The 26,204-nt window shown below is 35.3% G+C and overlaps 2 protein-coding genes across 7 annotated transcripts in view; one reads left to right on the top strand and one right to left on the bottom strand.

Annotated features, from left to right (window-relative positions):
• Positions 1–9,159, top strand: part of LOC126965438 (P protein-like) — a 234,307-nt gene extending 225,148 nt beyond the window's left edge. For 4 of the 6 annotated variants that reach the window (XM_050809057.1, XM_050809051.1, XM_050809054.1 and 1 more), the window contains exons 15-17: positions 3,701–3,811; positions 5,617–5,764; positions 7,057–9,159. In XM_050809057.1, the coding sequence (XP_050665014.1) occupies positions 3,701–3,811; positions 5,617–5,764; positions 7,057–7,235 (438 nt within the window). In that variant the 3' untranslated portion in view covers positions 7,236–9,159. The remainder of the gene's footprint in view (positions 1–3,700; positions 3,812–5,616; positions 5,765–7,056) is intronic. The other 2 variants (XM_050809056.1, XM_050809055.1) reach the window with 2 other exon arrangements.
• Positions 9,160–12,233: 3,074 nt separating this feature from the next.
• LOC126965435 (uncharacterized) overlaps positions 12,234–26,204 on the bottom strand; it is a 37,986-nt gene continuing 24,015 nt past the window's right edge. The window contains exons 11-17 of the mRNA XM_050809045.1: positions 25,524–25,640; positions 24,979–25,101; positions 22,984–23,139; positions 20,357–20,497; positions 18,583–18,719; positions 18,254–18,356; positions 12,234–17,492 (exon numbers count right to left, since the gene is read on the bottom strand). Coding sequence (XP_050665002.1) covers positions 17,187–17,492; positions 18,254–18,356; positions 18,583–18,719; positions 20,357–20,497; positions 22,984–23,139; positions 24,979–25,101; positions 25,524–25,640 — 1,083 coding nt within the window. The 3' untranslated portion in view covers positions 12,234–17,186. The remainder of the gene's footprint in view (positions 17,493–18,253; positions 18,357–18,582; positions 18,720–20,356; positions 20,498–22,983; positions 23,140–24,978; positions 25,102–25,523; positions 25,641–26,204) is intronic.

Here is a 26,204-nt window from a genome sequence, read left to right as displayed (position 1 = left end):
TCTAAGGACGGAGTTTTGTGTGAGAAAGGTTATATTATAAAAAAGTGTGTGTGTACTTATGTATGCATGCAGGAAGATATACTTCTTTGGCCTAACAAAGCAAAAATCCTTTATATTGTTTATTCCTCGTGGTATTCTACGTTTGTAGAAAGAACAATATTGTAAAAAACTTGCAACGATGGCTTTGACAATTATTTATTAAATAACGAATACGGCTGTACGGGCTTGAACCATTTCCTATCCTAATAATGGACGAAGAAACAAAAAAACAAAATAACGAATGTCGCAAATGTCAAAAATACATAATTTATTAACGAAAACCAAATGAACAACATGGTATTGGAATTAAGTAAGCTAAGAACATAATATGTGTTCAGATACACAGTTCAAATAGTTCTAACTTTATTCAATTAAGCTTAAGTTCTAACTTTATTCAATTAAACTTAAGTTAATCGCTTTTGAATCGTCACTACAAATATTTCTTTTTATTACTGAATCTACCATGTGTTGGGAAAATTTAGCTCGTAAAAACAACATACAATTAACTAAACGACTCATCTTTTCAATAAAATAGAGTATTTTACAATGGCTGTAATATACATAACAAATTAGTTGGTAAGGTACTGCATCCAATATATGGAATCGTGTTTAAATAATATTAAATATTTTATAAAAATTAATAAGGAATAAACTGTATAAATATAAATTATCGTATATTAACTTTTAGAGCTTGAATTCAGTGTTTGTGTGAGGATGCTTCGTGAACATGATGGTCGTGATTACTGTTATAATCAGTAATCGCATCCAACAAATACAATGATTTATTAACTATAACAGGACCTGGTACCACAAGCAGCACCCGTTCACGAACGCATGGCTTCGATGCCTTCGCACATATTTGAGGGAAGCAGACGACACGGCACACGAAGCCGCCGCAAGCAAGCAGCTATCTTTAACTATATATTTTAATGTTGTTAATATGTTTTCAGTACAAAATACGGGATAAGAACCTACTGATAAAGTCTACAGTAGCCATAATCTTCGTTGTCACCGTGTTCTTTCTGCATTCCCTACCAGAACTCAGTAAGTCATTCATAGTTTGATATTTTACACTTCATGAAGTACAACAAACAACTAATCTTACAATCATGCACAATTATTGTCTGAAGTAAAACTCTTCCTACGCGTTGTTTTCGTTCACTTATGTTTCGACCGCGCTTTGAATACAACGCCACGCAATGACAGAGTGTTCAGTCAAAACCTGTCCAAACAACAGCATATCCAAAATTATTACTGTGTGTAGTATTTTAAAAGCATTACTGTGTTTCGCTCTGAAGGGCGCCGTAGCTGTTGAAATTGCTGGGCAAATGTGACTTGACATCTTATGTCTCAAGGTGACGAGCGCAGTTGTAGTGCCGCTCAGAATTTTTGGGTTTTTCAATAATCTTGCACTGCATTAGGCAGGGCGTATCAATTACTAAGCTGAACGTCCTGCTCGTTTCGTTCCTTTTTTTCATAAAAAAAGCATATGGCAATTATAAGTTCAATAGAGATTATTTTTTATATACAGACAGGGTGTCACTGGGTATGACTGCACTCCTGGGCGCCATCTTACTTCTGACTCTGGCAGACCGTGAGGATCTGGAGCCCATACTCCACAGAGTAGAGTGGTCTACCTTGCTGTTCTTTGCAGCGCTCTTTGTACTTATGGAGGTAATTTAATTGTATCAAAAGTGCTTGGTATCGCTCTTGCAAAAGAAGAAGACTTATTGTGCAGCCTAATTCTGAAAAATCTTTATTAATTTGAGTTTATACTTCTTTCGGCGCGATAAGAGAAAATAATCGGACAACCGGACACTGACAACCAAATTCGACACCCTGACGTTAGCTGAGTGTAAACTAAGCTTAATCTTTAATTTCGTTTCTATAGTCATTTGACAGCTGAAACTATACTGAGTCAAAGAAAATATAATAGGACAAGTACTGAAGTTTCACTCTGCAAAATAAATTAAAGAAATAGGGACTCTTGCGGCCATACAATAAGGTGTAATTCAGATCGCACAGCGCTAATAACCTACATTTTTATTTACCTAGAAATTGCGTCTCTTTCTATCGCGTGACTCTTACCTATTCTGACGACATTAGGGTTGTCTCCTTACCCAAAACTGTACTTACCTAGTGTAAGGTCAACTTTTAAAAATTGCTTAGTTTTTTCTATACTATAAATAGACATGTAATCGTAATTTTAAATCAATATTCTTTCGTTGTCAAACCTACATTAGTTGCAGATGTAATGTATGCGTTGGAAGACCGCTACATAGCATAATAAAACCTACTTAGCATTGGAAATAAATAGGTAGCTTTCATGAATTGTAATTTCATTATAATAATAACCACTATAAATTAAAATATGGATCGCAATTACCCTATTATTGTTATTATTATTATTAGTCCATTGATATGTTACATGAGCTTTGCATTTTTTAGAAGACGCATTTTTATTTTTTGTGTGGGGGGTCAATAGAAGCTTAACCTCAAGTTTGTGCTGTCACCACCCTTATCCCCCGGCCGCCATAAGAAGGGGGAAAACACTTTTTTCACGATATCTCTGAAACTATGCGTTTTACAAAAAAATCGTAAAATTGTTTTGCCTACAAATTTGTTTATATAACTTTTTGCCCTAAATTAAAAATTAAAGATGTTATGAGCAAAAAAGTGAGATTTTTTTATAAAATTTTCTTTTTTGCTCCATTACGAATTACGGTTCGAATCCCGGTAGGTGCAAGCATTTATATGATGAATATGGATGTTTGTTTCCGAGTCATGGATGATTAAATGTATTTATGTATGTTTATATGAATTTATGTATGTTTAAGTAAGTATATTGTATTAAATATATCGTTGTCTTGTAACCCATAACACAGGCTATATATGCTTAACTTCCGGCAAAATAATTTGTGTAAAAAAATGTGTCAATATTATTATTATTATTATTACCTTTTTTTTAATACATTTTACAAAAAATTACCATGGACCAATATTATAGATGATCTTTAGAGGAAAATTTTTCTCTATAATAAATTTTAATTTCATTCATTTAAAACGCTGTTACAGCGCTCCAAAGTTGACCGGGTTCGTCAATGCTCATGAGAATCCGGTCAAAAAGAAATGTTTAATTTAAAGTTTTAATTTAGGGCAAAAAAAATAGAAACATATTTGTAGGCAAAACAATTTACTACACATTATGTCGTAACGAATTATTTGTAAGACGCATAGTTTCCGAGATATCGCAAAAAAAGTGTTTTCATCCCATTTTCCAAGATGGCGGCCGGGGGACAAGGGTGGCGACCATGAGTTTAAGCTTCTATTGACCCCCCAATATGTCCCTAAAATAAAATTGCGTCCTCTAATAAATGCAGTAGTCGGTCCTAACATTATTGTAACATTTCAATGGACTACTTACTGGCTGTACTGTGTAGGGACTGCCGTGAGTATTCACGATTTCGATACCTACTCGAGGGTGAGACAGGCCTGACCTAAAAGCGAAGTCAGCCCAATGGAAAATTAAAGTTCGCGTTTTACCAACACCTAGCATAGTTTTACGTAAGTAAAATCTAAGTAGGCTATATAGATCTCAGCCTTAGACACAACTTTTCGAATCCACGATAGTTACTTACGTAGAAAAAATATTTATTTTCAGGCGCTATCGAAGTTAGGTTTGATTCTCTACATTGGCGGTTTAATGGAGCAACTAATTGTAAAAGTGGATGAGGAAGCCCGACTTGCCGTGGCGCTTATGGTTATCTTGTGGGTAAGTTGGCGGATTGGAAAATTTCTGACTTATTTTTATATACATAGGGGCTATCTGGCAAGAGACTCAAGAGATGCGTTGTCGGCCTATAATATGATATTTATAATCATTTGATAGCTGAGATTATGCTGAGCTTAAGCTAAGGTAAAAATTAATATGCGCGTTTCATTACATACTGTATATTCTCGATTATTCTTAAACATTCCCTTAATCGCATCGGTTCGAGAAAACTTCAGCCGGTAACTGATTCCACAAAATGGCTGTGCGAGGCAAAAAGTCAACATGGTCCGGGTGGAATTTTGCATTTTGACGCTAATGTTCAGTGGTGGAATTCGGCCGTTTGTGTCAACCTGAACAACTCTTCTGAGCCCCGTGATATATGCGGTAGGTAATGTTATCTCGTAAAATGAACCCACATCATGTATTCATAATTATGGGATTAATTTTGTCAGAGTAAATAAAAAAGTTTTAACAAAAAAACAACCGACTTCAAAAACACTATTCCAAAACAATAGATATAATCTAATTCTAGTTACGATTATTGTTATTTTTGGAATCGGTGTCCTTCCACCGCGATCCGCTCTCGCTTCTCGCCTCCTCACGACTCAAGCACATCTGACCTATAACCATATATGTAGTAACAAACCTATCTTGGATGACACCTACTCCAAAAAGTACAATAATACTACTACTAAACTAATAAATTACATAATAGTACTTCAGTACACAATTTGTCTAAATATGTGTAGATATACTAAATTTTTCAATGCAGCAATGAACGTCAGTGCTTTGCAATTTCATTACAGACAGAAATTCTGCCACAGATTGCACCCTTACTGTAAGTCGTTAAGGACCCATTGATCATGATATTCGACTTCGACAATTACTTGACCATGACTATGTTATGGTAGATGACTTAAATATCCGGATAGCATAAAAAAGATTCGGCCGAGTATCGTTAATTTGCTTCTAAGAATTGAAGAGTTCCGTTACTTTGTCATGGATTTCGTAATCAGAACCTAACCAAACTCTCACCAAACTATCTTTGAAGTATATCCTTTCCAATAAAAAAAGAATCATCGAAATCAGCGCGATATTGAGTTATTCGTTAATTTTTCATCCACTTATCTATACATATGTATATCAAATTTAAGACTTTTATGGTTTTGTCATAGTCAGATCTGGATCAAACTATAAAGGAACCACACGGGAAGCACCAGCTTTCTAATAAAAAAATAATTATCAAAATCGGTTCACCCAGTCGAAAGTTTTTTTTTTTATGGAATACGAGGACAAACGAGCGTACGGGTGTTAAGTGATCACCGCCGCCCACATTCTCTTGCAACACCAGAGGAATCGCAAGAGCAGAGTGCCAGCCTTTAAGGAAGGTGTAAACGCTTTTTTTGAAGGTACCCATGTTGTATCGTTCCGGAAACACCGCACAAGGAAGCTCCTTCCACAGCGTTGTAGTACGCGGAAGAAAGCTCCTTGTAAACCGCACTGTGGGGGACACATCCAGATGGTGGGGATGATAACCTAACTTGTGGCGTGTCGTGCGAAGGTAAAATTTTGAGGTAACAAACATAAAGATGTACACTAACTAACTAAACCACGAAATGAGGTGTAAATTTTTGAATGAATGTTTTAATGTTATCTGTATAAGTATATAGATACACCGCTGCTTGAACATTTTAACGACCTTTTAATTTAATAGGCGATAGGGATTGTCTAGTTGTTTATTATACGTGAATGGATGGGACTCATATTTTACGGGATTCTAAACAATATAACCTACATATTTCCAGGTATCAGGGACGATCTCAGCGTTCGTAGACAACATACCACTCACCACCATGATGGTGCGTGTGGTGGTATCCATTGGCAGTAATCCAACATTGAACTTGCCCATGGCGCCACTAATATGGGCTCTGCTGTTCGGTGCTTGCTTGGGAGGTAAGATCTTGTACTGAAGTACGGTTTCATTGTGACTTCTCACAGGAAACGGAAAATAAGAGACGAGACGAGCAGGACGTTCAGCTGATGGTAATTGATACGCCCTACCCATTACAATGCAGTGCCGCTCAGGATTCTTGAAAAACCCAAAAATTCTGAGCGGCACTACAATTGCGATTGTCACCTTTAGACATATATATTTCTAGGAGCTTGTTGTAAAAGCATATACATCGCCCAACAAAAGACTTATAAACTCCGAGTAATAAGCTTTATAAGTTTATGTCTCTTCCTGGTGTTAACATTATGGTTATGTCAGTTTCTAGCAAATTCACTTATGTGCATGTACTTACTTAACCACAGATAAACGTTACATGGTTTCTTGTGGGTGACTTCATATTATGTATTTTCTCTGTAAAAAAATTTGAAAAAAACATTATAAAGAATATATATATTAAGAGGAATATTTTGCTAAGTTTTAAAGCGATATTATTAGTCAGTAAATAAAAGGCTTCTTATTATTATTTTACTGGTATACATATACATATATATATATTTATATAGTTATTTTCATAGTAATATGTCCTATGGTATATTGTTATGGGCCAGCGCGGCCGATATTAATACCATCTTTGTGCTGCAGAAGAGGGCTATTCGCGCTATTTATAACTTAGGTCCTAAAGAATCATTAAGAAATTATGCTTCTATTGACCCACCCCCCCTCACATGTCCCAAAATTAAAATTGCGTCCTCTAAATATGCAATATTCGGTCCTTAAATTAAGTAAGTAACATTTCAATGGACTATGAGCACATTAAGGAATATGCTAGAAACATGAATGTGACAATCATAATGTTAACTCGAGAAACAAACATAAACCTGTTATGCCAACTACTCGGCTAAGTCAAGTTAGTAAGTCTTTTGTGGTAAGTATATACTTTTATGAACAAGATCCCGGAAAATGTTCAAAACATAAGTATTACGTAATTCAAAAGAATTGTTAACAAACGTTTGTGTGGTAAAGGTTACTATAGCATAAATGACTTACTTAAGAAACGATACCACAGATTGGGAATGGAACGACCGCCCTCAGGCTATTAAGTGATAAGTTTAATTGTACAATATTACTTTGTAAACATATTTTTTGATGAAAAAAAAGCCCGCTGAGTTTGTTGCGCTCATTCTTCTCAGGCCTGAGGCATTCATTTTGGATTAGGTGGTAGTTTTATTTACCCTCAATAAGTGATGTCACAGCCTGTTCTGAATAAAAATATTTGAATTTGAATCTTATTTAGGTAACGGCACGCTGATCGGCGCGAGCGCGAATGTCGTCTGCGCAGGAGTGGCCGAGCAACACGGCTACAAGTTCACCTTCATGCAGTTCTTCAGGATCGGCTTTCCTGTCATGATTGGACACCTCATCGTGTCGTCTGTGTATCTTTTAATATGTCACTGTGTATTTGAATGGCACTAGATATTACACCAGCGACCAATACACATACCATAGATAATTTATATGTGTATATAGACTGTGGCAGCTGTCAACAAGTAGAAAAAAATTGCGGCAACTCTTAACCTCTATTAGTTTGCTAACTATGGGCCTGATGAGAAAGCTCATGGTCGCTTAGAGAGCAATGGAGACGAGGCTAAGAGTTTCCCTGCGAGATTGAATCAGGAGCCCTATTGCCAAAATCAAAATACGAAGTTTCGGCTGACGGATCGTACATTTTCCTATTACGAAAGTGTTTCGGATCCGAAGATCGATACGCAGTTTGCGATTAGACATTTTGTCTTTCGTTTACCTTATTCTCAAATTCTCTTGACATTTACTTTTTCCTTGTTTGAGATTACTAAGGTCGTAACTACAATTTCACTTTTTATGGTTACGTTTAAGGTTTCGAAACGAAATCTGTCCGCACTATTCGGATCCGAAATACTTTGGTAATAGGATTTCATTTGAAGTTCGTCATTCGTTCGTTTCGGATGAAACTTTGCCTTTCGATTTTGGTAATAGACCTCCTGAAATGAGATCCGTACGAGAACTAAAGTCACCGATAGTGGGCAGTGCACATAATTCGACGACAGATGGCCGGTGGGGCCGAAAAGTCCTCGTAATAGCAGTAAATAAGGGGCGTTACACACTAAGAAGCGGCTTAGAGAGAACACACTGCTAATCTTTCTCGCCCTCGTAAGTTATTACAGTACAAAAATTTGTTATAACGAAATTGTAAGTACAAATTTTGTGTTTTATATTTAGAGTTAGAGATTTTATTATACATATATATATATATCTATATACATATATATTTGTTAAGCAATAAAAATAATTGTTATCTTTATATGAAACATTGAGGTACGTACTAAAAAACTAGAAATTAAACGCGTATTAATATGTCCGAGTGGCGTTATGTAGGTATACGTATTAACTTTAACAGATATACAGATAACAAAAAAACATTCAATCAAATTAACACCTTATTTCGTGGCAGTAATATTCAGTCTGTCATACGGAGCTGATTGATTATTTTGTTTTAGCAATTAAAATGTAATTAGCAAAATGACTAAAAACGTCAAGTTAGTTCACAATTTTATTAATTTAAATAGGCACTTACCTGAAATACCACACTCCATCCTTTTTTATTTTGATAAGCTGTTATTTAGACATATTTTCACTTAAGACTTTGTCATTGCGTGGCGTTCTATTCAAAGCGCGGTCGAAACAAAACTGAACGGAAACACTGCCTATTGCCCATTGTGAGTCTAGTAGTTTATTGTACCTACGTCAATGATTTGGAACTATAATCTCATGTACATGTAACAAAAATGATTGTATTAGTAAATAATATAGTTACATAATATGTATGTAAGTAATAGTTAAGTAAAATTTGTTATTATAATCATCTGTAGTTATTGTCAAAGCTCGTAAAGCGCACAGTAAAACGGGAGAATAGTAATTTTAATAATACTGTCAGACTTATAGAGATCACTCTCAAAAAATCATCACAGGGAAGGGACAAATGTCATTTTACCGTCTGCACGAAGTACAAGGAAGTCGTAGAATCACCATCAATGTAATTCAATTTAAATATTTTATAAATCATAAGTTATTTGTAAAACTTAATTGTGTCAATGTCCTTTATTGAATGTATGTATCTAGATAATTTATACGCCTAGATATAGTGTGAGTTGTGAACGCGACAAAAAAAATAGCGGCGAAAAATAAGCTCTATTTTCAGTACCACACGCACACTAAGACGAAGTGACAAACATACATACGTAACTTGTCATGTACATTTAAATAATAAATCTGGCCTGGAGGCTTTATTTAAACGTATATATAATGATATATCCCTGTATTACTTGATCACACAAATATTATCAAACGTTTAAATAATTTACGTTTTATCATTCCTTTTAATTTTTTCCCATATCAAGAAGGCTACATGCTTTTACTCTACTTAATTTTACGTATATGTGGCAATACAAAACTTCACAATAATAATATAGATATTATATGTAGACATAATATAACAATAAGGTGTGTATGTGCTTATGTATATGTGCAAGAAGTTCTACTTCTTTGGCCTAACAAATAACAATCCTTAAAATTATTTATTCCTCGTGCTATTCTACGTTTTTAGGCAGAACAATTTTGCAAAAATCTTGCAAAGATGGCTTTGACAATTTATTATTAAATAATGAATACGGCTCTATGGGCTAGAACCATTTGCCTGTCCTAATAATGGACGAAAAAACCAAAAAAAAATAACGAATGACGCAAACGTCAGAAAATTTTAGGAACCAACTTCAACCTGTTACTTTTGTGTTATATATGCACGCGCATCTTAAAATTTCACTCTCATATTTTTTTATAACGCCCCTAAAGAAGTATAACTTCAAAAATAACAAGGGATCGCAACATGAGTATTAAGGATATGCGATAAAACGGTGAGAGACGACTACGGCACAGCACTACACTGCAGGTGCGCGAGGCATGCGGACAGCGGGGGGAGATATCTGTACCTATTTTATATCTGCCGCCCGTGACTCGTTCGCAGATAGATCTCATTCATCAGACCAATTTCTATCAGTCTAATCTTTGTATAGTGCATGCGTAAAATGGAGCAGTTAAAACAGGCCATATAAGGTCTTCTTCACATCGGAACCCAGCGGAAGGTTTCCTTTCTCTTTAACTTTCCTCGCTAAACACGTCATTATTTATCTTTTGTTATTCTTCTTTCGCCGTCGTTACCAAAGAGAATTTAAACACTACATTCAGTCGTTACTATTGCCGTTCATACTTCACAGAGCTTTGGGAAAACACTAGAGACTTACAATATACTAGTGCATAGACAAACAAAGCCTGCATGAAAACATCTTTAACTGAGATACAGCAAGATAGATAAGGAAAGCGAATATATTGTTATTGTAAGCGATTTTGATTGACAAGAAGTAATAATTCAACCACGCTTGGCTATAGCTTTTTAGAATTTTAAATATTAAACTAGCTAACGCACCCATTGACATATCAAAATTGGTTATGCATTGTCGGGGCGTCAGTTTGTCTATACTTTAGTATATGCTAAATCTATGGCTAAATCCACAGAACAAAAAAAACTTGTAGAAGTGGCATCATGTCATTTTACTTTAGAAACCGATGTCGCCAAACTCACACAATTATCTATTAAATATGTAATACACACATTTAATTCCTGCTTTATAATAGGCCTAAATTCACAATCACGAAAAGACATAACTACAAATTTATTTACATCAATTTCGGATTTAATAACATAACGCTAATCTCATATTCTTAAAGTGATAATGACAACCTCGAAACTTTTTCTTAAATTGCGAAAAATAACATAAAAACTTGAAGTAATAGGAACTCTGTAACCATAGATTTATGTCAAAATACCTAGTGCTGTACGAAAATTAATAAGTATATCGATAAGATAGTGAAAACTAGTAATGATGTAGTCAGGGTTGATAAAGTATATTACTAATTCATGGTTTTACTCCATGATTTGATGAGGTATTTCTTCTAATCCACCTCGACTCAACCTTATCGGTGAAACCTCAATATATGCCAAATATTAAAATTTAACTAAAAAAAAATTGTTTGCCTATATTGAAAAATTAACGATTAAATAGTTTAACTGGAATTTTACCCATACTTATCGCATGGTGCATGGAAAAGAGCAATACTCGAATACAATTTATAAAAAGAAAATTTATTTCGATAAAATTATATCGATATGTACATGCATGCACTTGTCGAGTACCAAGATATTTTTATTGTTTACATTAATTATTTTATCGTCTAATTCAATCATTAATTATTTTATCGTCTAATTCAGTCAATATTATGGTTCATTTTTAATTATACATTTTGCACTACACATAAAAAATAGTAATTGCATTTAAATCGGAAAATTATGATTACCGATGATAGGAAATCACTTCATTGTGCATATTTTTATTGCGGCTATGATTTCTACATTCTAATTTTTTTTTTTAAAAGATAATAATGCTTCACTTGACATCAAATGACTGGTCTCACTTGAGCCTCGAGTACGTACATTTGTACACAATAGTGGCGACAGGGTAACGCCCACATGCCACTTCCACTAGTTTTTTCTGTTCCGTGGCTAAAACTATATATAGTATGTAATAACGAACGCTTTGTTGACTTTTATTAAATAATTATAAAAAGTAGGAGCTTAATTATTAGAGGACTAATTAAAAACTTTACTTACGTTGAATATATTATGAATGTTATTATGTGTTTCATTAATGTTAATTTTTTTATTGTTTTCTTGGAACTCTATTTTTAGTTTTACATACTTAAATAATATAACATTGTTAATTGTAATCCCATATGACATAATATGAATATAAAAGTTTATGAATTAGGTATAAAATTTCAAGATCAGATTGAGATGTATTAATTACATTATGATTAAAGAACCTGATAAAATAACCCCTATTTTACAGTCGGATGCAAACTCGTTTAGCAAAAACTATAGTAAAAAGGTTCCATTGCATCGCCCAAGATTCATTTTCATGGCGGTTAGTTATAATCAGTCAGTATATAATATGTGTATGTGTTATGTATGTAATATATACAATATTGTGCATCGTTTATCAGGCCTGTCTCACTCCCCGTGTAGGTATTGAAATCGAAAATACGCGCGGTGGCCTCTACAGAGAGGTCTGTCTAGTAAGGACTCACAAGCGAGCAGTACGCACGCGCGAGCTTTGTTCGTCACCTACTTCCACCGATCCGACCGATCATTTAAAAATGAATCCATCGCATCGAGCTGAGTGCGATTTCAATTGGATCTTATAAACGGGCAACAAAACTAGCTATTCATTTCAATGGAGTTTTGAATAATGAAAGTTTTGCCTTCTCTATATTCTGTGGAAAAGGGATAAAAAAAACAACATCTCCAAAATAAGACCACACTAATCCATAAACAAAATTGCCATTTATTTTACTGATAAAAAAAAACTAAAAACTACTAATATTTAGTAAAAAACTCGGGCTGTCCGTACACGAAATAAAAAAAACAATTTATAAAAGTTATAAGCGTTAGCCAAGATATATAACTTAAATAAAAGTTGGCAGTTAATAATTTATATACAATTTTATAATTTCTATCAACAACCTATAATGATAATAATTCCGTACGGTGACAGCTCCCCACAAAAACAGCAACAAGTAAATAATTCGCGCTGGAAACGTAAGCCTTTCCGATAAATACGCTATCAGGCTAGTACAACGCGAACAGACTTAAATATATTATCTATGTTAACTAATTAACGTGTTATGTTAATAAAAACGTTTAAATTATCAACTATTTTTCGCAGGGCTTAAATAAAATGGAGGTGACATATTGTGACGTCATCAAAATGGCGGTCCTCGTGTGTTGTCTAAACAAGTATACTGTTCGCTGTTTGATAAACCTCCCGCGCATAGCCATTTATAACATATTGAGCGGCAAAAATCTTTAAAAAATAAATTGCATGTTGGAGGTTAGATATTTATCCATACTTGGTCGCCATTTTAAGTTCATACAATATGAACACCTTCTATTTATTTCAACTCTGCTTACGTCACAAAACTTCTAAACATATGCGAGTTATGTGATTTTTCGAGGACCGATTTTTTCATATATCACAAATTAAAACATTTACTTAATCATACAGTTCTATTTATTTCTTCACAAAAAAAAGATCACAGTCTCGAGAGAATCGAAAAAATCAATCCTCCTATCCGCGAATTATAAAGCATCCATGAACTTTAAAACGGACAAGTAACATATGATCCCAATTTCAAAATTGCATGGACTTTTACTACATAGCAACCCCATCTAATATTTTTTTAAATAATAAGCTACAGTTAAAACTAGCCGGATATATTTTTATTCTCTTATTAATATTTACAAGAATAATTTTATCGAATGGATCAAAAATATATATACCATTCTTAAATCAGTATTGCCATCTACAAATAAGTAGTGCTGTGTAGTATTTATCGATACAAAAATAATGTCGAGTGATTTGTGAGGTGGCAACATTAAATTGTGCAGCCATATTGACAATGGTTTCAGCTGTGCCTTACAGCTGCTTTCGCCCGTAATGTTAGGGTTAATATGAGCCCTGTAATATCAATATTACGTATTTGCGGAGATATAAAATTAATGAAATTAGATATATTATTATTTTTATAAAAAATTATAACATTCCTTTTTCAAACGGTTAATTCGATCGTGATGAATAAATATTTAAGGTTTCGAATGGGTCCCTGAATGGTTTTACATTTACAGTTTGGAATCTTACGGCCTTACAAATAATCATGGTATTAATTTATACCAGAAAATAAAGAGTATGCAAATGTTTGCAAATTGTCATTTTACTTAAGATACATATATATCGTTTATTCGGATGTATAAAATTTCCCGCGTTTATTTGCAAGGCTGCTCGACATTCTGAAAACTTCAGAATTATTGGACATTGTTGTCAGCGATAAGTCAAAATTTTGCACATTCTTGATTTATTTGTAAGGCCGTTAATATATAACGTAAAATCCCATAAACAAGAAACACTTTTATTACTGATTGCTTTTAGTCAAGCAACATTTCTTCAGTTTGTGGGGCCCAATTGATGAATTTTGAGAAACGAGTTAATGCAGGCCTTGCCCATTACAAATACTATTCAGGATTGATTGAACCCAAACTTTGGACCGGCATCGCAATTGACCTCGTCACATTGAGACATATAACATGCAGTCTCAATTGTTCAGTATTTTCACTACTGACGTCGTCCTTCAAACCAATACACAGTAATGCTTTCACATTACTCCTTCACGGCAGTAAAAGCCACCGCTGTGGTCTTGGTAAAATGATAATAATAACTTTAAGTGTTTCATTTCTAGCAACACAAAGCACAATGTTATCTAGAATCGACATGTACTTTTGTATTACAAATATAAGCCTAGTTAAAAACAAATGGAAAAGAAATACTGATGTGAATGAAATGTGTGATCGAATGATACTAGAAGTACACAAAATTGTGATGAGATTTTACAAAGGTTTCCATTCCTTTATATTAAATTACATTGAATTTACAAGAGAACTCCAATCAAATTAAAGTCTTGAAAATGATTTACAAATACATTTGATTGTCAATTGCGTAATAACAATTTTCGACACAACTTACCACTATCCAAAATTATACTACCAATAAATAATTTTACCTAAATAAAATATTTTCAAATTATTAATTTACAATGATGAAAAACGATCAATATGTTTGTCGATATTAAAAGTGCTGCATGAGTTGCTCAATTACTCAAAAACAATTTGCGAAACAGTGTTTTTTGTACTGTCACTTGATTAATCTAGATATAAATTAATCAGAATTAAAAGCGATTTTATAAAATTATCGATACCGACAAACACCCATCCCTACAACTCTAAAACATTTACAAAAAAGCGAATGTTAATAATAATTTAGCCTAAACGATTTCAAAAATGTGCTAATATCTTAATATATCCCAAAAGTTTTGCTCTCATCATGAAATATTTTAATACAAAAATAGCTTATGTCACTGTGCTGTATTACTTTACATACTGAACATTTAACCAATACCTCTTTATGGGCATGCTACATAATTCTGACCTGAGAAGTACTCAAACCATACTTGAGATTAGATTTAGAAATTTAATATTTCATGCTCCAAAAAGTTGTTACATTGACATTATATTAAGACATAGCTGACTGCGACTGCGCTCGGATGCTGCGAGTTTTATGGCTTTGGGTGCCATTCATTATATGAAATTTGTTTACTTGAAACTTTCTTTTTGTTACGTTCATATGAAAGACTGGCATTCGCCAAAATGTCAGTTAATGTCAGAACAGTATTTTTGGTGTATGTCTCCAACATAGACAAAGTATGTCATAGATTATCTTATAAAGTATAGTTGACAACCCTAGCTCTATCTGAAAAATAATAGCTACAATAACCACACACTCTGAACCGGCACTAGCATTTTATAGTTGTCACAGACATATCAGAGCATATCTGTCTCATCATAAGAAATAGACTCAGCTTAGATATACACAGTGTCAAACATACTACCCATTGTCATACATTATCTCTGGACATGACGACGATGACGTCACTAGGATATTATTATTAACAAATAAACAACGATTTATTTTTCTGTATTATTGATTGATATAAAGGTGTTATGTTGTGATACTCAGTAATAGCACGAAAATATCACGACATGTACCTGAAGCTAATAATGGTAGGGGCTTCCCGTTCCAGCAAGATCCAGAAATAATTTGGCCGTGTAGTACTTGGCAAACTCAATACATTCTAACAAACCTTTGATTACTTCTAGATGGGCTAAATAAAGACCATCTGAATCGTCTAAGTGCACTAAAAAGTAGCCCAATTATCTAATATTCTTACCTTCTAATTACAATAGAGAATTCAAATTTATATCATCCAAGTCTATCACAATTAAAATATACAAACATATGACTGAGTGCGTTTTTTTATATCTACATTTTCAATACAAATGATTTGTAAAAGTCTATAGTCATATTATAATAAAATATTATGGTCTAGAACTTTTATATTGAATCTATGATCTAGAGTTGCAAATATTTAGTCTTTTCTATAGAGGTGCAGACTCAAAGCACCTTCTGTTTGCCACCTCCAAATTATTACATAATTTAAATAATGAAACAAGATTTTTTAAGTAAAATGTGCAGATGTTTTAAAATTTACTGCAAAACATCTACTTTATAAAACTGTTAATATATTAAAACTTGACGTCACAAACTTCTAGTTCTAAGCAAAATTTAAATTTTATTACATCCTTGTTTAACAATAGGCCGAAAACTCTTCCTATACAATTATTAACGAACAATTTAAACAGAAAAATGTATGCTATTGACAACTTGTAACATGTTCATAAAAACGGGCGTGGATATATAAAAACGGACGAGCTATTCACTATGAAGGCACAGGCTTGATGCGTCCAGTTCGAGCATTTTACAAAGAAATATCGACACGTTGTATAAAATTTGCATTTACATTATTGAATGATAGAACTGTGTTGCATGCAGAAACACACGATATAAATTAAATTTTTCTACAAAATCCTTGAGCCGATGAAGGGACTACTCACACTTCCGGCTCTATTCAACTTATGCTCACAGAAAACAACGATTTTAAATGAAGACGTTCATTAAATGAGGACAAATGTCTTATTATCATGCGAGTGCTATTTATACAGATTTCAGCGCTGTTCTGCCGCGTTCAGTGCCGTTCCGCAGCGATCAGCGTCGGACGCGTTGTACACGAATGGTTCTCGCCTCCTTGTCGACCAGTTGCGACCTGCATGGATAGGGCGACCCGGTTATACGGGGCTGTCACCGAATTTATACGTCCCATCGTTGTTACATGTCCCATATTTGTCCTAATTTTCGACAATTACCACAAATATAGAATATTCAGCTCGGGCCGAGAGGCGCGGGCGACTGGCGATGTGGGAGCACTTACATAACCACAACGCGAATGTAGAAAGATTATTTTCATTGATGTCGGCGATAACACGCAATGATGGCTTTTCTCAGTCTTACGACCCTGTGCTCGACTGTTAGGAGCAGAACTGTATCTGTCTTATCAATTAACGCAATGAAAAGTTACTCCAAGTTTAAGGCGAATGCAGCTGAATAAGTGTAAGTAGTCCCTTAGTGTTAACATCGACGAAATATTCTTTTTCGAGTGTCATGATCTGTGGCGATACCTATAGCTCGTATGAATTATATGCGACCACGAATCTGTCTTCGTAAAATTCACGTACCACCCAGCTACACAATCGGCTGCCACAAAACCCCCAAATCAACACAAATACCTAATCAGCAGCTCTGACACGTCCGACTTGGTCAAATCACCGAACTCCGATGTCTTCTTGCCGCGCTGCAGTATCTCGACCGTGCTTCGTGAGTCCATCAGCTTGATGTGGTAGAACAGCTTCTTCTCGTTGAGCGGCGACACGGGCTTGGCCACAGCGAGGCTGGTGTGTTTGAGCGCGCGGGCGACCGTCTTGAGGAACCTGAACCACTGCCGTTCGCTGGATGTCGCTTCCGGAGTATTCGTTAGCACCATAGCCTTCTCTGTGAGCGCGCACACACAACTCAGGGTAAGCTGGAACATAAAAAAATATTATATTATATATATATTAGTGACTTCACTAGAACCTGCTATAACCACTATTTACTAATAAGTCTTACTAATAAACGCAGTGTATAGTAACTTCAAGTTTTAAATTACCTCTCGCTGTCATGTAATTCTGTAGTGACAAAGGGAAGATAAAGAATAAAGTTTTGAACTTGGAATAACTTTACTTCGCATTTATTTATAACAGATGATGCCTACTATTCGGCTTAGTCAAGTTAATAAGTCTTTTCTGGGGCAATGTATATCTTCTTACTTATGTTCAAAACAAATGTATTACGAAATTCAAAAGAATTAGTAAAAGACGTTTGTGTAGTAAAGGTTTCCATAACGTAAATTACTTTTGATTGATTTGACACATTGGGAAAGGAGCGATTGCCGTCAGGCTTTTGAATAATACGTTTTATTGTACGATATCTATTTTTACGAAAAAAAGTCCCCTGAGTTTCCTGCGCCCGTTCTTCTCAGTTCTGAGGCATACTTTTCGTATGGGTGATAGTTTTTGAATAAAAATTGTTATGCCTTTACTAGACTTAGTCGAGTAGAAACTCTTTTTTGGGCGATGTATATATTTGCTTTTACAACATGATCCCAGAAAATGCACAATATACGAGTAAATGTCTTACGAAATTCAAAAGAATTGTTAAAAATTTATGGGCAGGGCGTATCAAATACGCTCAGCTGAACGTCTTGCGTGTCTCGTCCCTTATTGTCATAAAAATAATACTTACAGCACTTGTGAGTGCATAGGGCACCCGCGCGGGGTCCAACGCTTCGGATAAAATTGCGCACGATTCAAGAACCGCGTTCCAACCAGAGCTGTTATGAATGTACCTGGAATATAAAAATATGGTTCGTTACATAAGTTACTTAATATATTTATAGTTTATAACGCCTTTAACTTTGAACACGATTTCTATCACGGTCGAAATCGCCGGAATAGATGGGATGAGGACAGCGAAGGATCGATCATCGTAGAGATAGTTGTCCAGCAGTGGACGTCTTCAGGCTGAAATTATGATATGGTTCAAACATGATTTATAAAATTTAGCTTGCTTACTTGCGGTAACTCTCGCTGTAGACGGCGAGGCCAAGGTCTCGTTTGCTGGCGGCGAGGGCTCGCAACACTTTGCACCACAACGCGCGCAGCCGGCTGTGAGTCGGGGGCACCCGACGCAGGAACCGACTGACTAGTACCTGTAAAAATATACATCACACACTAAGATACAAAACACGGTGAAACACAATAAATTCAGCAGTGGGAGGCTCCTTTGCACAGGAAGCCGGCTAGATAATGGGTACCATAGCTGCGCCTATTTCTGCCGTGAATCAGTAATGTGTAAACATATACTGTGTTTCGGTCTGAAGGGCGCCGTAGCTATTGAATTCACTGGGCAAATGATACTTAACATCTTATGTCTCAGGGTAAAGAGCGCAACTGTAGTGCCGTGAATTTTTGGGGCTTTCAAGAATCCTGAGCGGCGCTGCATTGTAATGCATTCTATGGCGTATCAATAACCATCAGCTGAACGTCCTGCTCGTCTCGTCCCTTATCATTTAAAAAAAAAGTTCTGTAAGATACTTTGTTAATTTGCTAGAAACTGTGATATCCATAATGTTAACACCAGGAACCGCCGCAAAATTATAACGACTACTACTCGGCTAAGTCGGGTTAGAAAGTCTTTTGTGGGGCGATGTATATGCTTTTACAACAAGATCCCAGAAAAAATTCAATGCAAATGTTTATGAAATTCAAAAGAATTGTTAAGAAAACATTGTGTGGTAAAGGTAACTATATAATATAAATGACTTTCTGAATGATGATATTTCCACAGATTGGAAATGGAGCGACCGCCCTCAGGCTACTAAATAACATGCTTTATTGTATGATATTACATTATAACCACACATCCACATTTTTAGTAAAAAAAAAAGAAGCCCGCTTAGTATCAAGTTCCCGTTCTTCTCAGGTCTGTGGCATACTTTTTCGAACGAGTTGTACTTTATTGACTTACAATAAGTGATATCATATCCTATTCTGAATAAAACAATTTGAATTTGAATTAGACCCATACAAAATGCAACCAACTTTGTAATTTCAAACCAGATGCTTTGAAACCGGGTATCAACTACATTTCGCGTTTTTTCTGTAAACAAAAAACCGGAGAACGAAGATATAAAAGCATAGCCTTGGAAGTAGAAGAGTACCCTAAATTGTATATTACAAGTTTATCGAGCTTCTCTCACAAGCAAGGCTTGGAACCGGTTCTTTTTATAAACCGTTAAAATCGATCTGTATCTACGCTTTCATGCGGCGTTGTTAAACAACTGCTAGATGAAATATAAATAAAATTAACGTGGCTGACTATTAACGAATTGTGTATAAAAATCGGTTACAGTCACGATGGATTCGTTTTCTATCATGCTGTATAAAACCGTTATTAGAGATGTTCTTTCCTCATACACTTTATTTGTCTTTAAGCAAGTATATTGTAAGTCTATTGTCATCTATTCTTATATATATATAATGAAAATGGTCTTTTGGTCTAATGGCTCTTTCATGCCTTAACCACTGATCATCGACATGAAACAATCACCATTCGATGCGATATTTATCGTAGATGGTTTATGGGTAATAATTTTTCGAATTCCACTACGTATTACGTAACATTTCTATGAACCTACCATACCTAACTTAAGATTCAGTTGTCTTTGGCACCAAAACAACCGACGTCATAGCAAAGTAAACTATTTTTTTTTGGCCAAAGAGTTAGTTATTGTGGCTGTATAATGACAGATAAAAGTAGAGGAGTAGAAGAAAATATTAATCTAACCCTTCCTTTCCTTGCAGTCAGCATCTGCTGCAGTCGATCACCATTCAGCAGGCCGACAAACATTTTGTTGAGGAGATCATCTTTGTCTTCATCAAGTAGATTCTTCACCGGAGGCTTCTGGCTCACAGCTAGGCTAACTACCTAAAAATACAAATAATATGGACATGATTAAAATTGTTTCAATACTAATTATTTTTAACCTTAGATAATTTATGCATCCATATTAAGGCCAACGAGACGAGATAAAGAATGTAAAGAAAATTCAATTTTTTTTTATTTGAATTAATTATATACAAATTATGGATTCCCTATTCTTATCGCTGTCGTTTGTATCAGACAAAGATGATTCGTATTCAGCCGTATTTATGACGATATAACTCAGTATAATGTAACTCAGTAACGGTCCGTTTGTTTACATTCTTTATCTCGTTGGCCTTGGTATAGATAACTATGACAGCTGTGTGAACAAGTAGAAAAAATAACCTCTATTTTCACCAACGCAGGCACTCTAAAACAAGTGACATACGTATCGCGAGTGTAAGAAAGAGCTTGTCACGCACACTAAAGTAATAATAACCTGGTCTTTTTTCATATTTTGCCTAACTCCAAGAGGCCTCTATCATAAAAACCGAAGTATGGGTAAGAGATCGTAAATATGCAGCCGGTTTATTTTGTTACAGAAATATTACATACTAGCGACCCACCCGGCCTCGCACGACCACTAGAACATTAGTATCGCATCAGCCTATTGCATAGAGCATTGGTTTAAGTTTAATTGACACACAACATGTATATTCACACTGATGAAAGTATTTTTAAAATATTTTTATTCCTTTCCTTCAGTATACATTGTATTTGTTGTATGAGACTACTAATCACGACCATCATCTTCACCAAGCATCCTTACACAAACAATGAATTAAATTTTTAAATGTTGATGCATCCAATTTACGATAATGTGCAGTTATTTCATATATATACAGTTTATTCTTTATGAAATATTTGATATTATTAAAAACTATTCTGACTTTGAACACAATTCATAACATACACAAATAAAATTTGAAAAATAAAAAAATTATGAACGATGCGGGATTCGAACCCACGACCCCCGGCGTTCCGCGCCGGGCTCTAACCAACTGAGCTAACCGTTCGAGTACCACCTCGTTATAAAATTCTGTATGCTTTGTTCAACTCTCAGGTTGTGGCTTCATCTACAGGATCTACTTTACAGTTGATAACCTGCTCAACCCCAATATTTGCATATTAGGGAATTGACTTGAGATGTCGCTCTTGTAAATGTAAACAATATGTTATGTTTTTTTAAAGTGATAACCCTCACTTCTAGGATTAATACACAAATAAAATTTGAAAAACAAAATTTTATGAACGATGCGGGTTTCGAATCCACGACCTCCGGCGTTCCCTGCCGGTGCTCTAACCAACTGAGCTAACCGTTCGAGTACCGCCTCGTTATAAAATTCTGTATGCTTTGTTCAACTCTCAGGTTGTGGCTTCATCTACAGGATCTATTTTACAGTTGATAACCTGCGGGTTGATAAATTGAGGGTTGACCTCAATTCATAACATATTGGACATTGCAACATACAAACTAATTTGTTATGAATATTACAGCCCAATGGCTGATAAAATACTCATTGATTGAGATTGAGTGTTGAGTTTTTGTATGTACTTCTCATGAGAAGTACATACAAAAAAGTTGAGTTCATGAACTCAACTTTTTTCGAACATAATATGGTAAATTCAGTAATTTAAAAGAAATATTTAGTAAGAGCTTTAATTAAGTGACGATTCACAAGTATTTAGTTTAAGCCTAATTGAATGAAGTTTATTTGACTTTTACTCTAACCTAGAAAAATCCTTTCTCTTAACATAAGAAGTGGTAATGGACACTGTCTTCGTGAGACACTATTAAGTAAATGAAGTTATAATTAAAATAGTCTTATAACGCTATATTAAAATGATAAAATCGAAGGTAAAACATGAAAAGAAGAAACATAGCAGAATTTTTCTTATCAGGCCGAAACCAATCCGATAGTCTGCTAGTTCTACAACACTTGATTTTCCCACAATGAGGAAACTTGCCTTTGCATAGAATAAAGTTAATAAGCAATACTTTTCTTTTTGTCTTAGTCTTCTACCGCATTTATCACAGGGAGTGTTCCGAAGACCTGTTTAACCTGATTCCTGCCGCCGAATTCCACCTTCGCACGACACGCCACAAGTTAGGATATCATCCCCACCATCTGGATATGTCGCGGTCCTCCACAGTGAGGTTTTCTAGGAGCTTTCTTCCACGTACTACAAAGCTGTGGAATGAACTTCCTTGTACGATGTTTCCGGGACAATACGACATGGGTACCTTCATGCGCGTACACCTTGTGATTCCTCTGGTGTTGCAAGAGAATGTGAGCGGCGGTGATCACTTAACACCAGGTGACTCTTACGCTCGTTTATCCTCTTCCATTAAAAAAATATTCTCAAATTGAATTATGAAGTTTTTGATGACGATATCGACCAGTCTTCCGAAACAGTAACCCACTGTCAAACACATATGTCATAGGGAAGGCAACGACCCGCACTAGGACAATGCCACAAACAATTACCTGTCTCTTATCAACACAATCACTTTTAGGGCTGTCCTGCTTGGGCCTGCGTTGCACTGACTCGATATTCTTCAGAAAAACGTTGGTTTCGTTCTCTTCTTGGTTCTCTGCATCTTTCTGCGCCGCCTCCAATTGCTTTTGTTTCTCCTCCCTCTCCTGTAAAAATATTGTAAATTATAATTTAGATCAAGCCAAATCGCAACTAATCTAATGTCACATGGCAAATTAAAAATAAAAACGTGAAAAGAATCTTTTCTACTATTATTTTTAGGGGTCCGTACCTGAAAAGGAAAACATGGCTATAGGATCACTTTGTTGTCCTGTCTGTCTGTTGGTCTGTCCAGACCATTTATCTCGGGAACGCGGGGAGGTATCGTGTTAGAATTAAAACGATATACTCAAGTCAATTCTCTTGAATTCGTGAAAAATCAACACAAACGACATCCAAATTCAACACCCTGACGTTAGTTGTGCAAGCAGAACATATTTTGTATCATACTTCAACTATCATAAGCCTCTTGTAACTCATATGTCTACTAAACCACAACCAATGGACTAGATTTAAATAAATTCCTACATGCATAAGTTGTAAAACAAAAATAATACGGGTTGCACTCCGGGAGTGCCGGAAGAAGTAAAAACTTGAACATTAACGTTGTGCATATATCACGTTCTTTGAATATGTGATATATTCATCATCATAAAAAATTTAAAACTACAGAATTATTACAATTATTTTACATACATAATTATCTCTCATAAAAATCACATTTCGTGCATAATTTAACGACTCTCTTATGAATTTTCGATCAGGTCACGTGTCCTGACGAATTTTAACATTCTATTAAGAAAAGAACTCAACGCCGTTAAAAAAGTTTTCACTTAAAAAAAAGTAATAAAACTGCTTCCGTGCACAATAATACAAATTTTTTATGTTTTGTATTAGAAAAGACAAGAGGCTCATGGCACCCGATGGGAAGTTCCTCGAATGAATCGCTGTGTGTCGCAAAGTTTCACTAGAATACGTGCGTTTGTGGAATGACAGACGTTGTAGTAAAGCGGGTTGAACCTCAATAATTCATGTTGAGCCTTATAATATATTTCATATGGTAGACTCCTGCCTGTCATACGTCCGAGACCTGCTATACAAATTACCGGGGCCCCATCCCTCGATACAGATACAAAAGAAGCTCTAATTAAGTATATAGGTATTAAGATATTGTGAAATTATTATTTTTTATAAATACAGACATTAGTCACTGTTTCTTTTTTAAGATTTCAAGAGTGTGATTGTGAGTTTCGAATGTGTGCGCGCGCTTGTGTGTTTACGTCTACATATGCATGCGCGTTTGTCCTGAGTAGTTCTGTGCCAAAAATGTCTTGGGATCGGAGATTAAGTAATTTAGTAAAGACTACTAGGCATGGTGTTTAAACTGAAAGAATTCCGTACACAATACAATCACTCGTCAGTACATTTTCTTCGTCTCCTACTGATTTCCTTCATTTCTGGGATTACAAATACAAATTAAACTAAACACAGCTCGAGAGTTGAATAAACATACCATGATTAATGGGCCAATTGTCATTTGGATGGTTGGCTTACGGCCGTTCCCAATTTACTATCTACAGATAGAGTTAAATTACTACCTTCTACTGTCAGTAATTAGCTGTTAATAATCTGAAGCTGTCCCAATATACCCGATAATTTATTCTTATCGCCTTATATAGGGACGCGTGAATTGTATTTTCCATACAAACTTCTTTCGCTGGTAAGCTATACGTCGTCCCATTGACATACATCGTGTAAGGTGTACGGATAAAGTGAGTTACCGTCGATAAGTTAATTGGGACAGAAAAGTCAACGATAGTTACGATTTTTATCTCAAGTAGGAGATAGACTGAATATTGCGAACGGCCGTTAGTGGTTAGAGAGATGGAGTGGATCCCAGGATAGGGATCCATATATTTTGGTATTTATATTTAAAGGAAACTCACTTTCAATATGAGCGCATTGGAGATTGCCAACGGATCGTTCAACTCCTCAAGCCTCAGCAGAATGAGGTACAATGCTTCAATGTCCAACAATAATTGTTTTGTACGTTTCATTTCTCGGGGCACCTGTAAGTATAAAAGACTAATATTATTTCAAAATTTTATATGAAAATGGGAAACTTCAGGAAAAATGTTTGGCATCCTGTGCAATGGAGTAGGCCACTGGTCCCTTATATACCAGTCGGAGGCACCTTTGCACAGGACGCCAGCTAGATCATGGGTACCATAACGGCGCCTATTACTGCCGTCAAGCAGTGTGTAAGCATTATTGTGTTTCGGTCTGAAGGCCGTTGTAGCTAGTGAAATTTGTTAGGGTAATAAGAATGTCTCAAGGTGACGAGCGCAATTGTAGTGCCACTCAATTTTTTTTGGGTTTGACAAGAATCCTGAGCGACACTGCATTGCAACGGGCAGGACGTATCAATTGCCATCAACTGAACATCCTGCTCGTCTCTAATCGTCATATAAAGCTATGGATGAGACTTCACCTCCGCAGGGTGCGTGGTACTGGCGACACTCGGCGCCCGCGAGCCGGCGCCGGCCGCGGGCTCCGAGCTCACGAGCTCCACGTCGATGATCTTGCGAGGCGCCGTCACGCTGCCGCACTGAAAACAATACAAGCGATCTTACTCCGTATGACTATACTACATATTATATATGTATATCAGGCAAATTACTTCCTATGCTGATCGTCTTGCAAAATTTCATATGACTCCACTCCATAAACCTTATTCTTATCTCTATTTGAATTTTTAAGTATCTGCTCACAAATTGTGTGCATAAGTCTTATATTATTAAACATATCTATTAATAATACATAATGGGATTCGAACTTTTTGTTTGCTCGTGTTGCAAATCTAACATTGTTCTAATTTTAATACTTATGTACCTATATTCTGAACAGTAGTACCAAATTTAAAATTATATCTTTAATAAAAAAAAGATATATTATTTAACAATTATAGTTAGTCAATGGGTCACCAGGGGGCTGCAGAGAATCAGCTCTGTGTTTGAATTAAACCAATGCATGAAGCTAAGTCAGTTCCTTTTGATAACAATAACTGCTACACAGTACTATTAAATTAAGATAATGACTATAATATTAAACATATTTTTTTTTATTCTTTGTATTTTTTATGTAATTGGTTTTATTCTGTGTGGTTTGTTAT

This window comes from Leptidea sinapis, chromosome 7, assembly GCF_905404315.1.
Source record: "Leptidea sinapis chromosome 7, ilLepSina1.1, whole genome shotgun sequence".
NCBI lineage: Eukaryota > Metazoa > Arthropoda > Insecta > Lepidoptera > Pieridae > Leptidea > Leptidea sinapis.
This window is presented reverse-complemented; position numbering and strand designations above follow the sequence as displayed.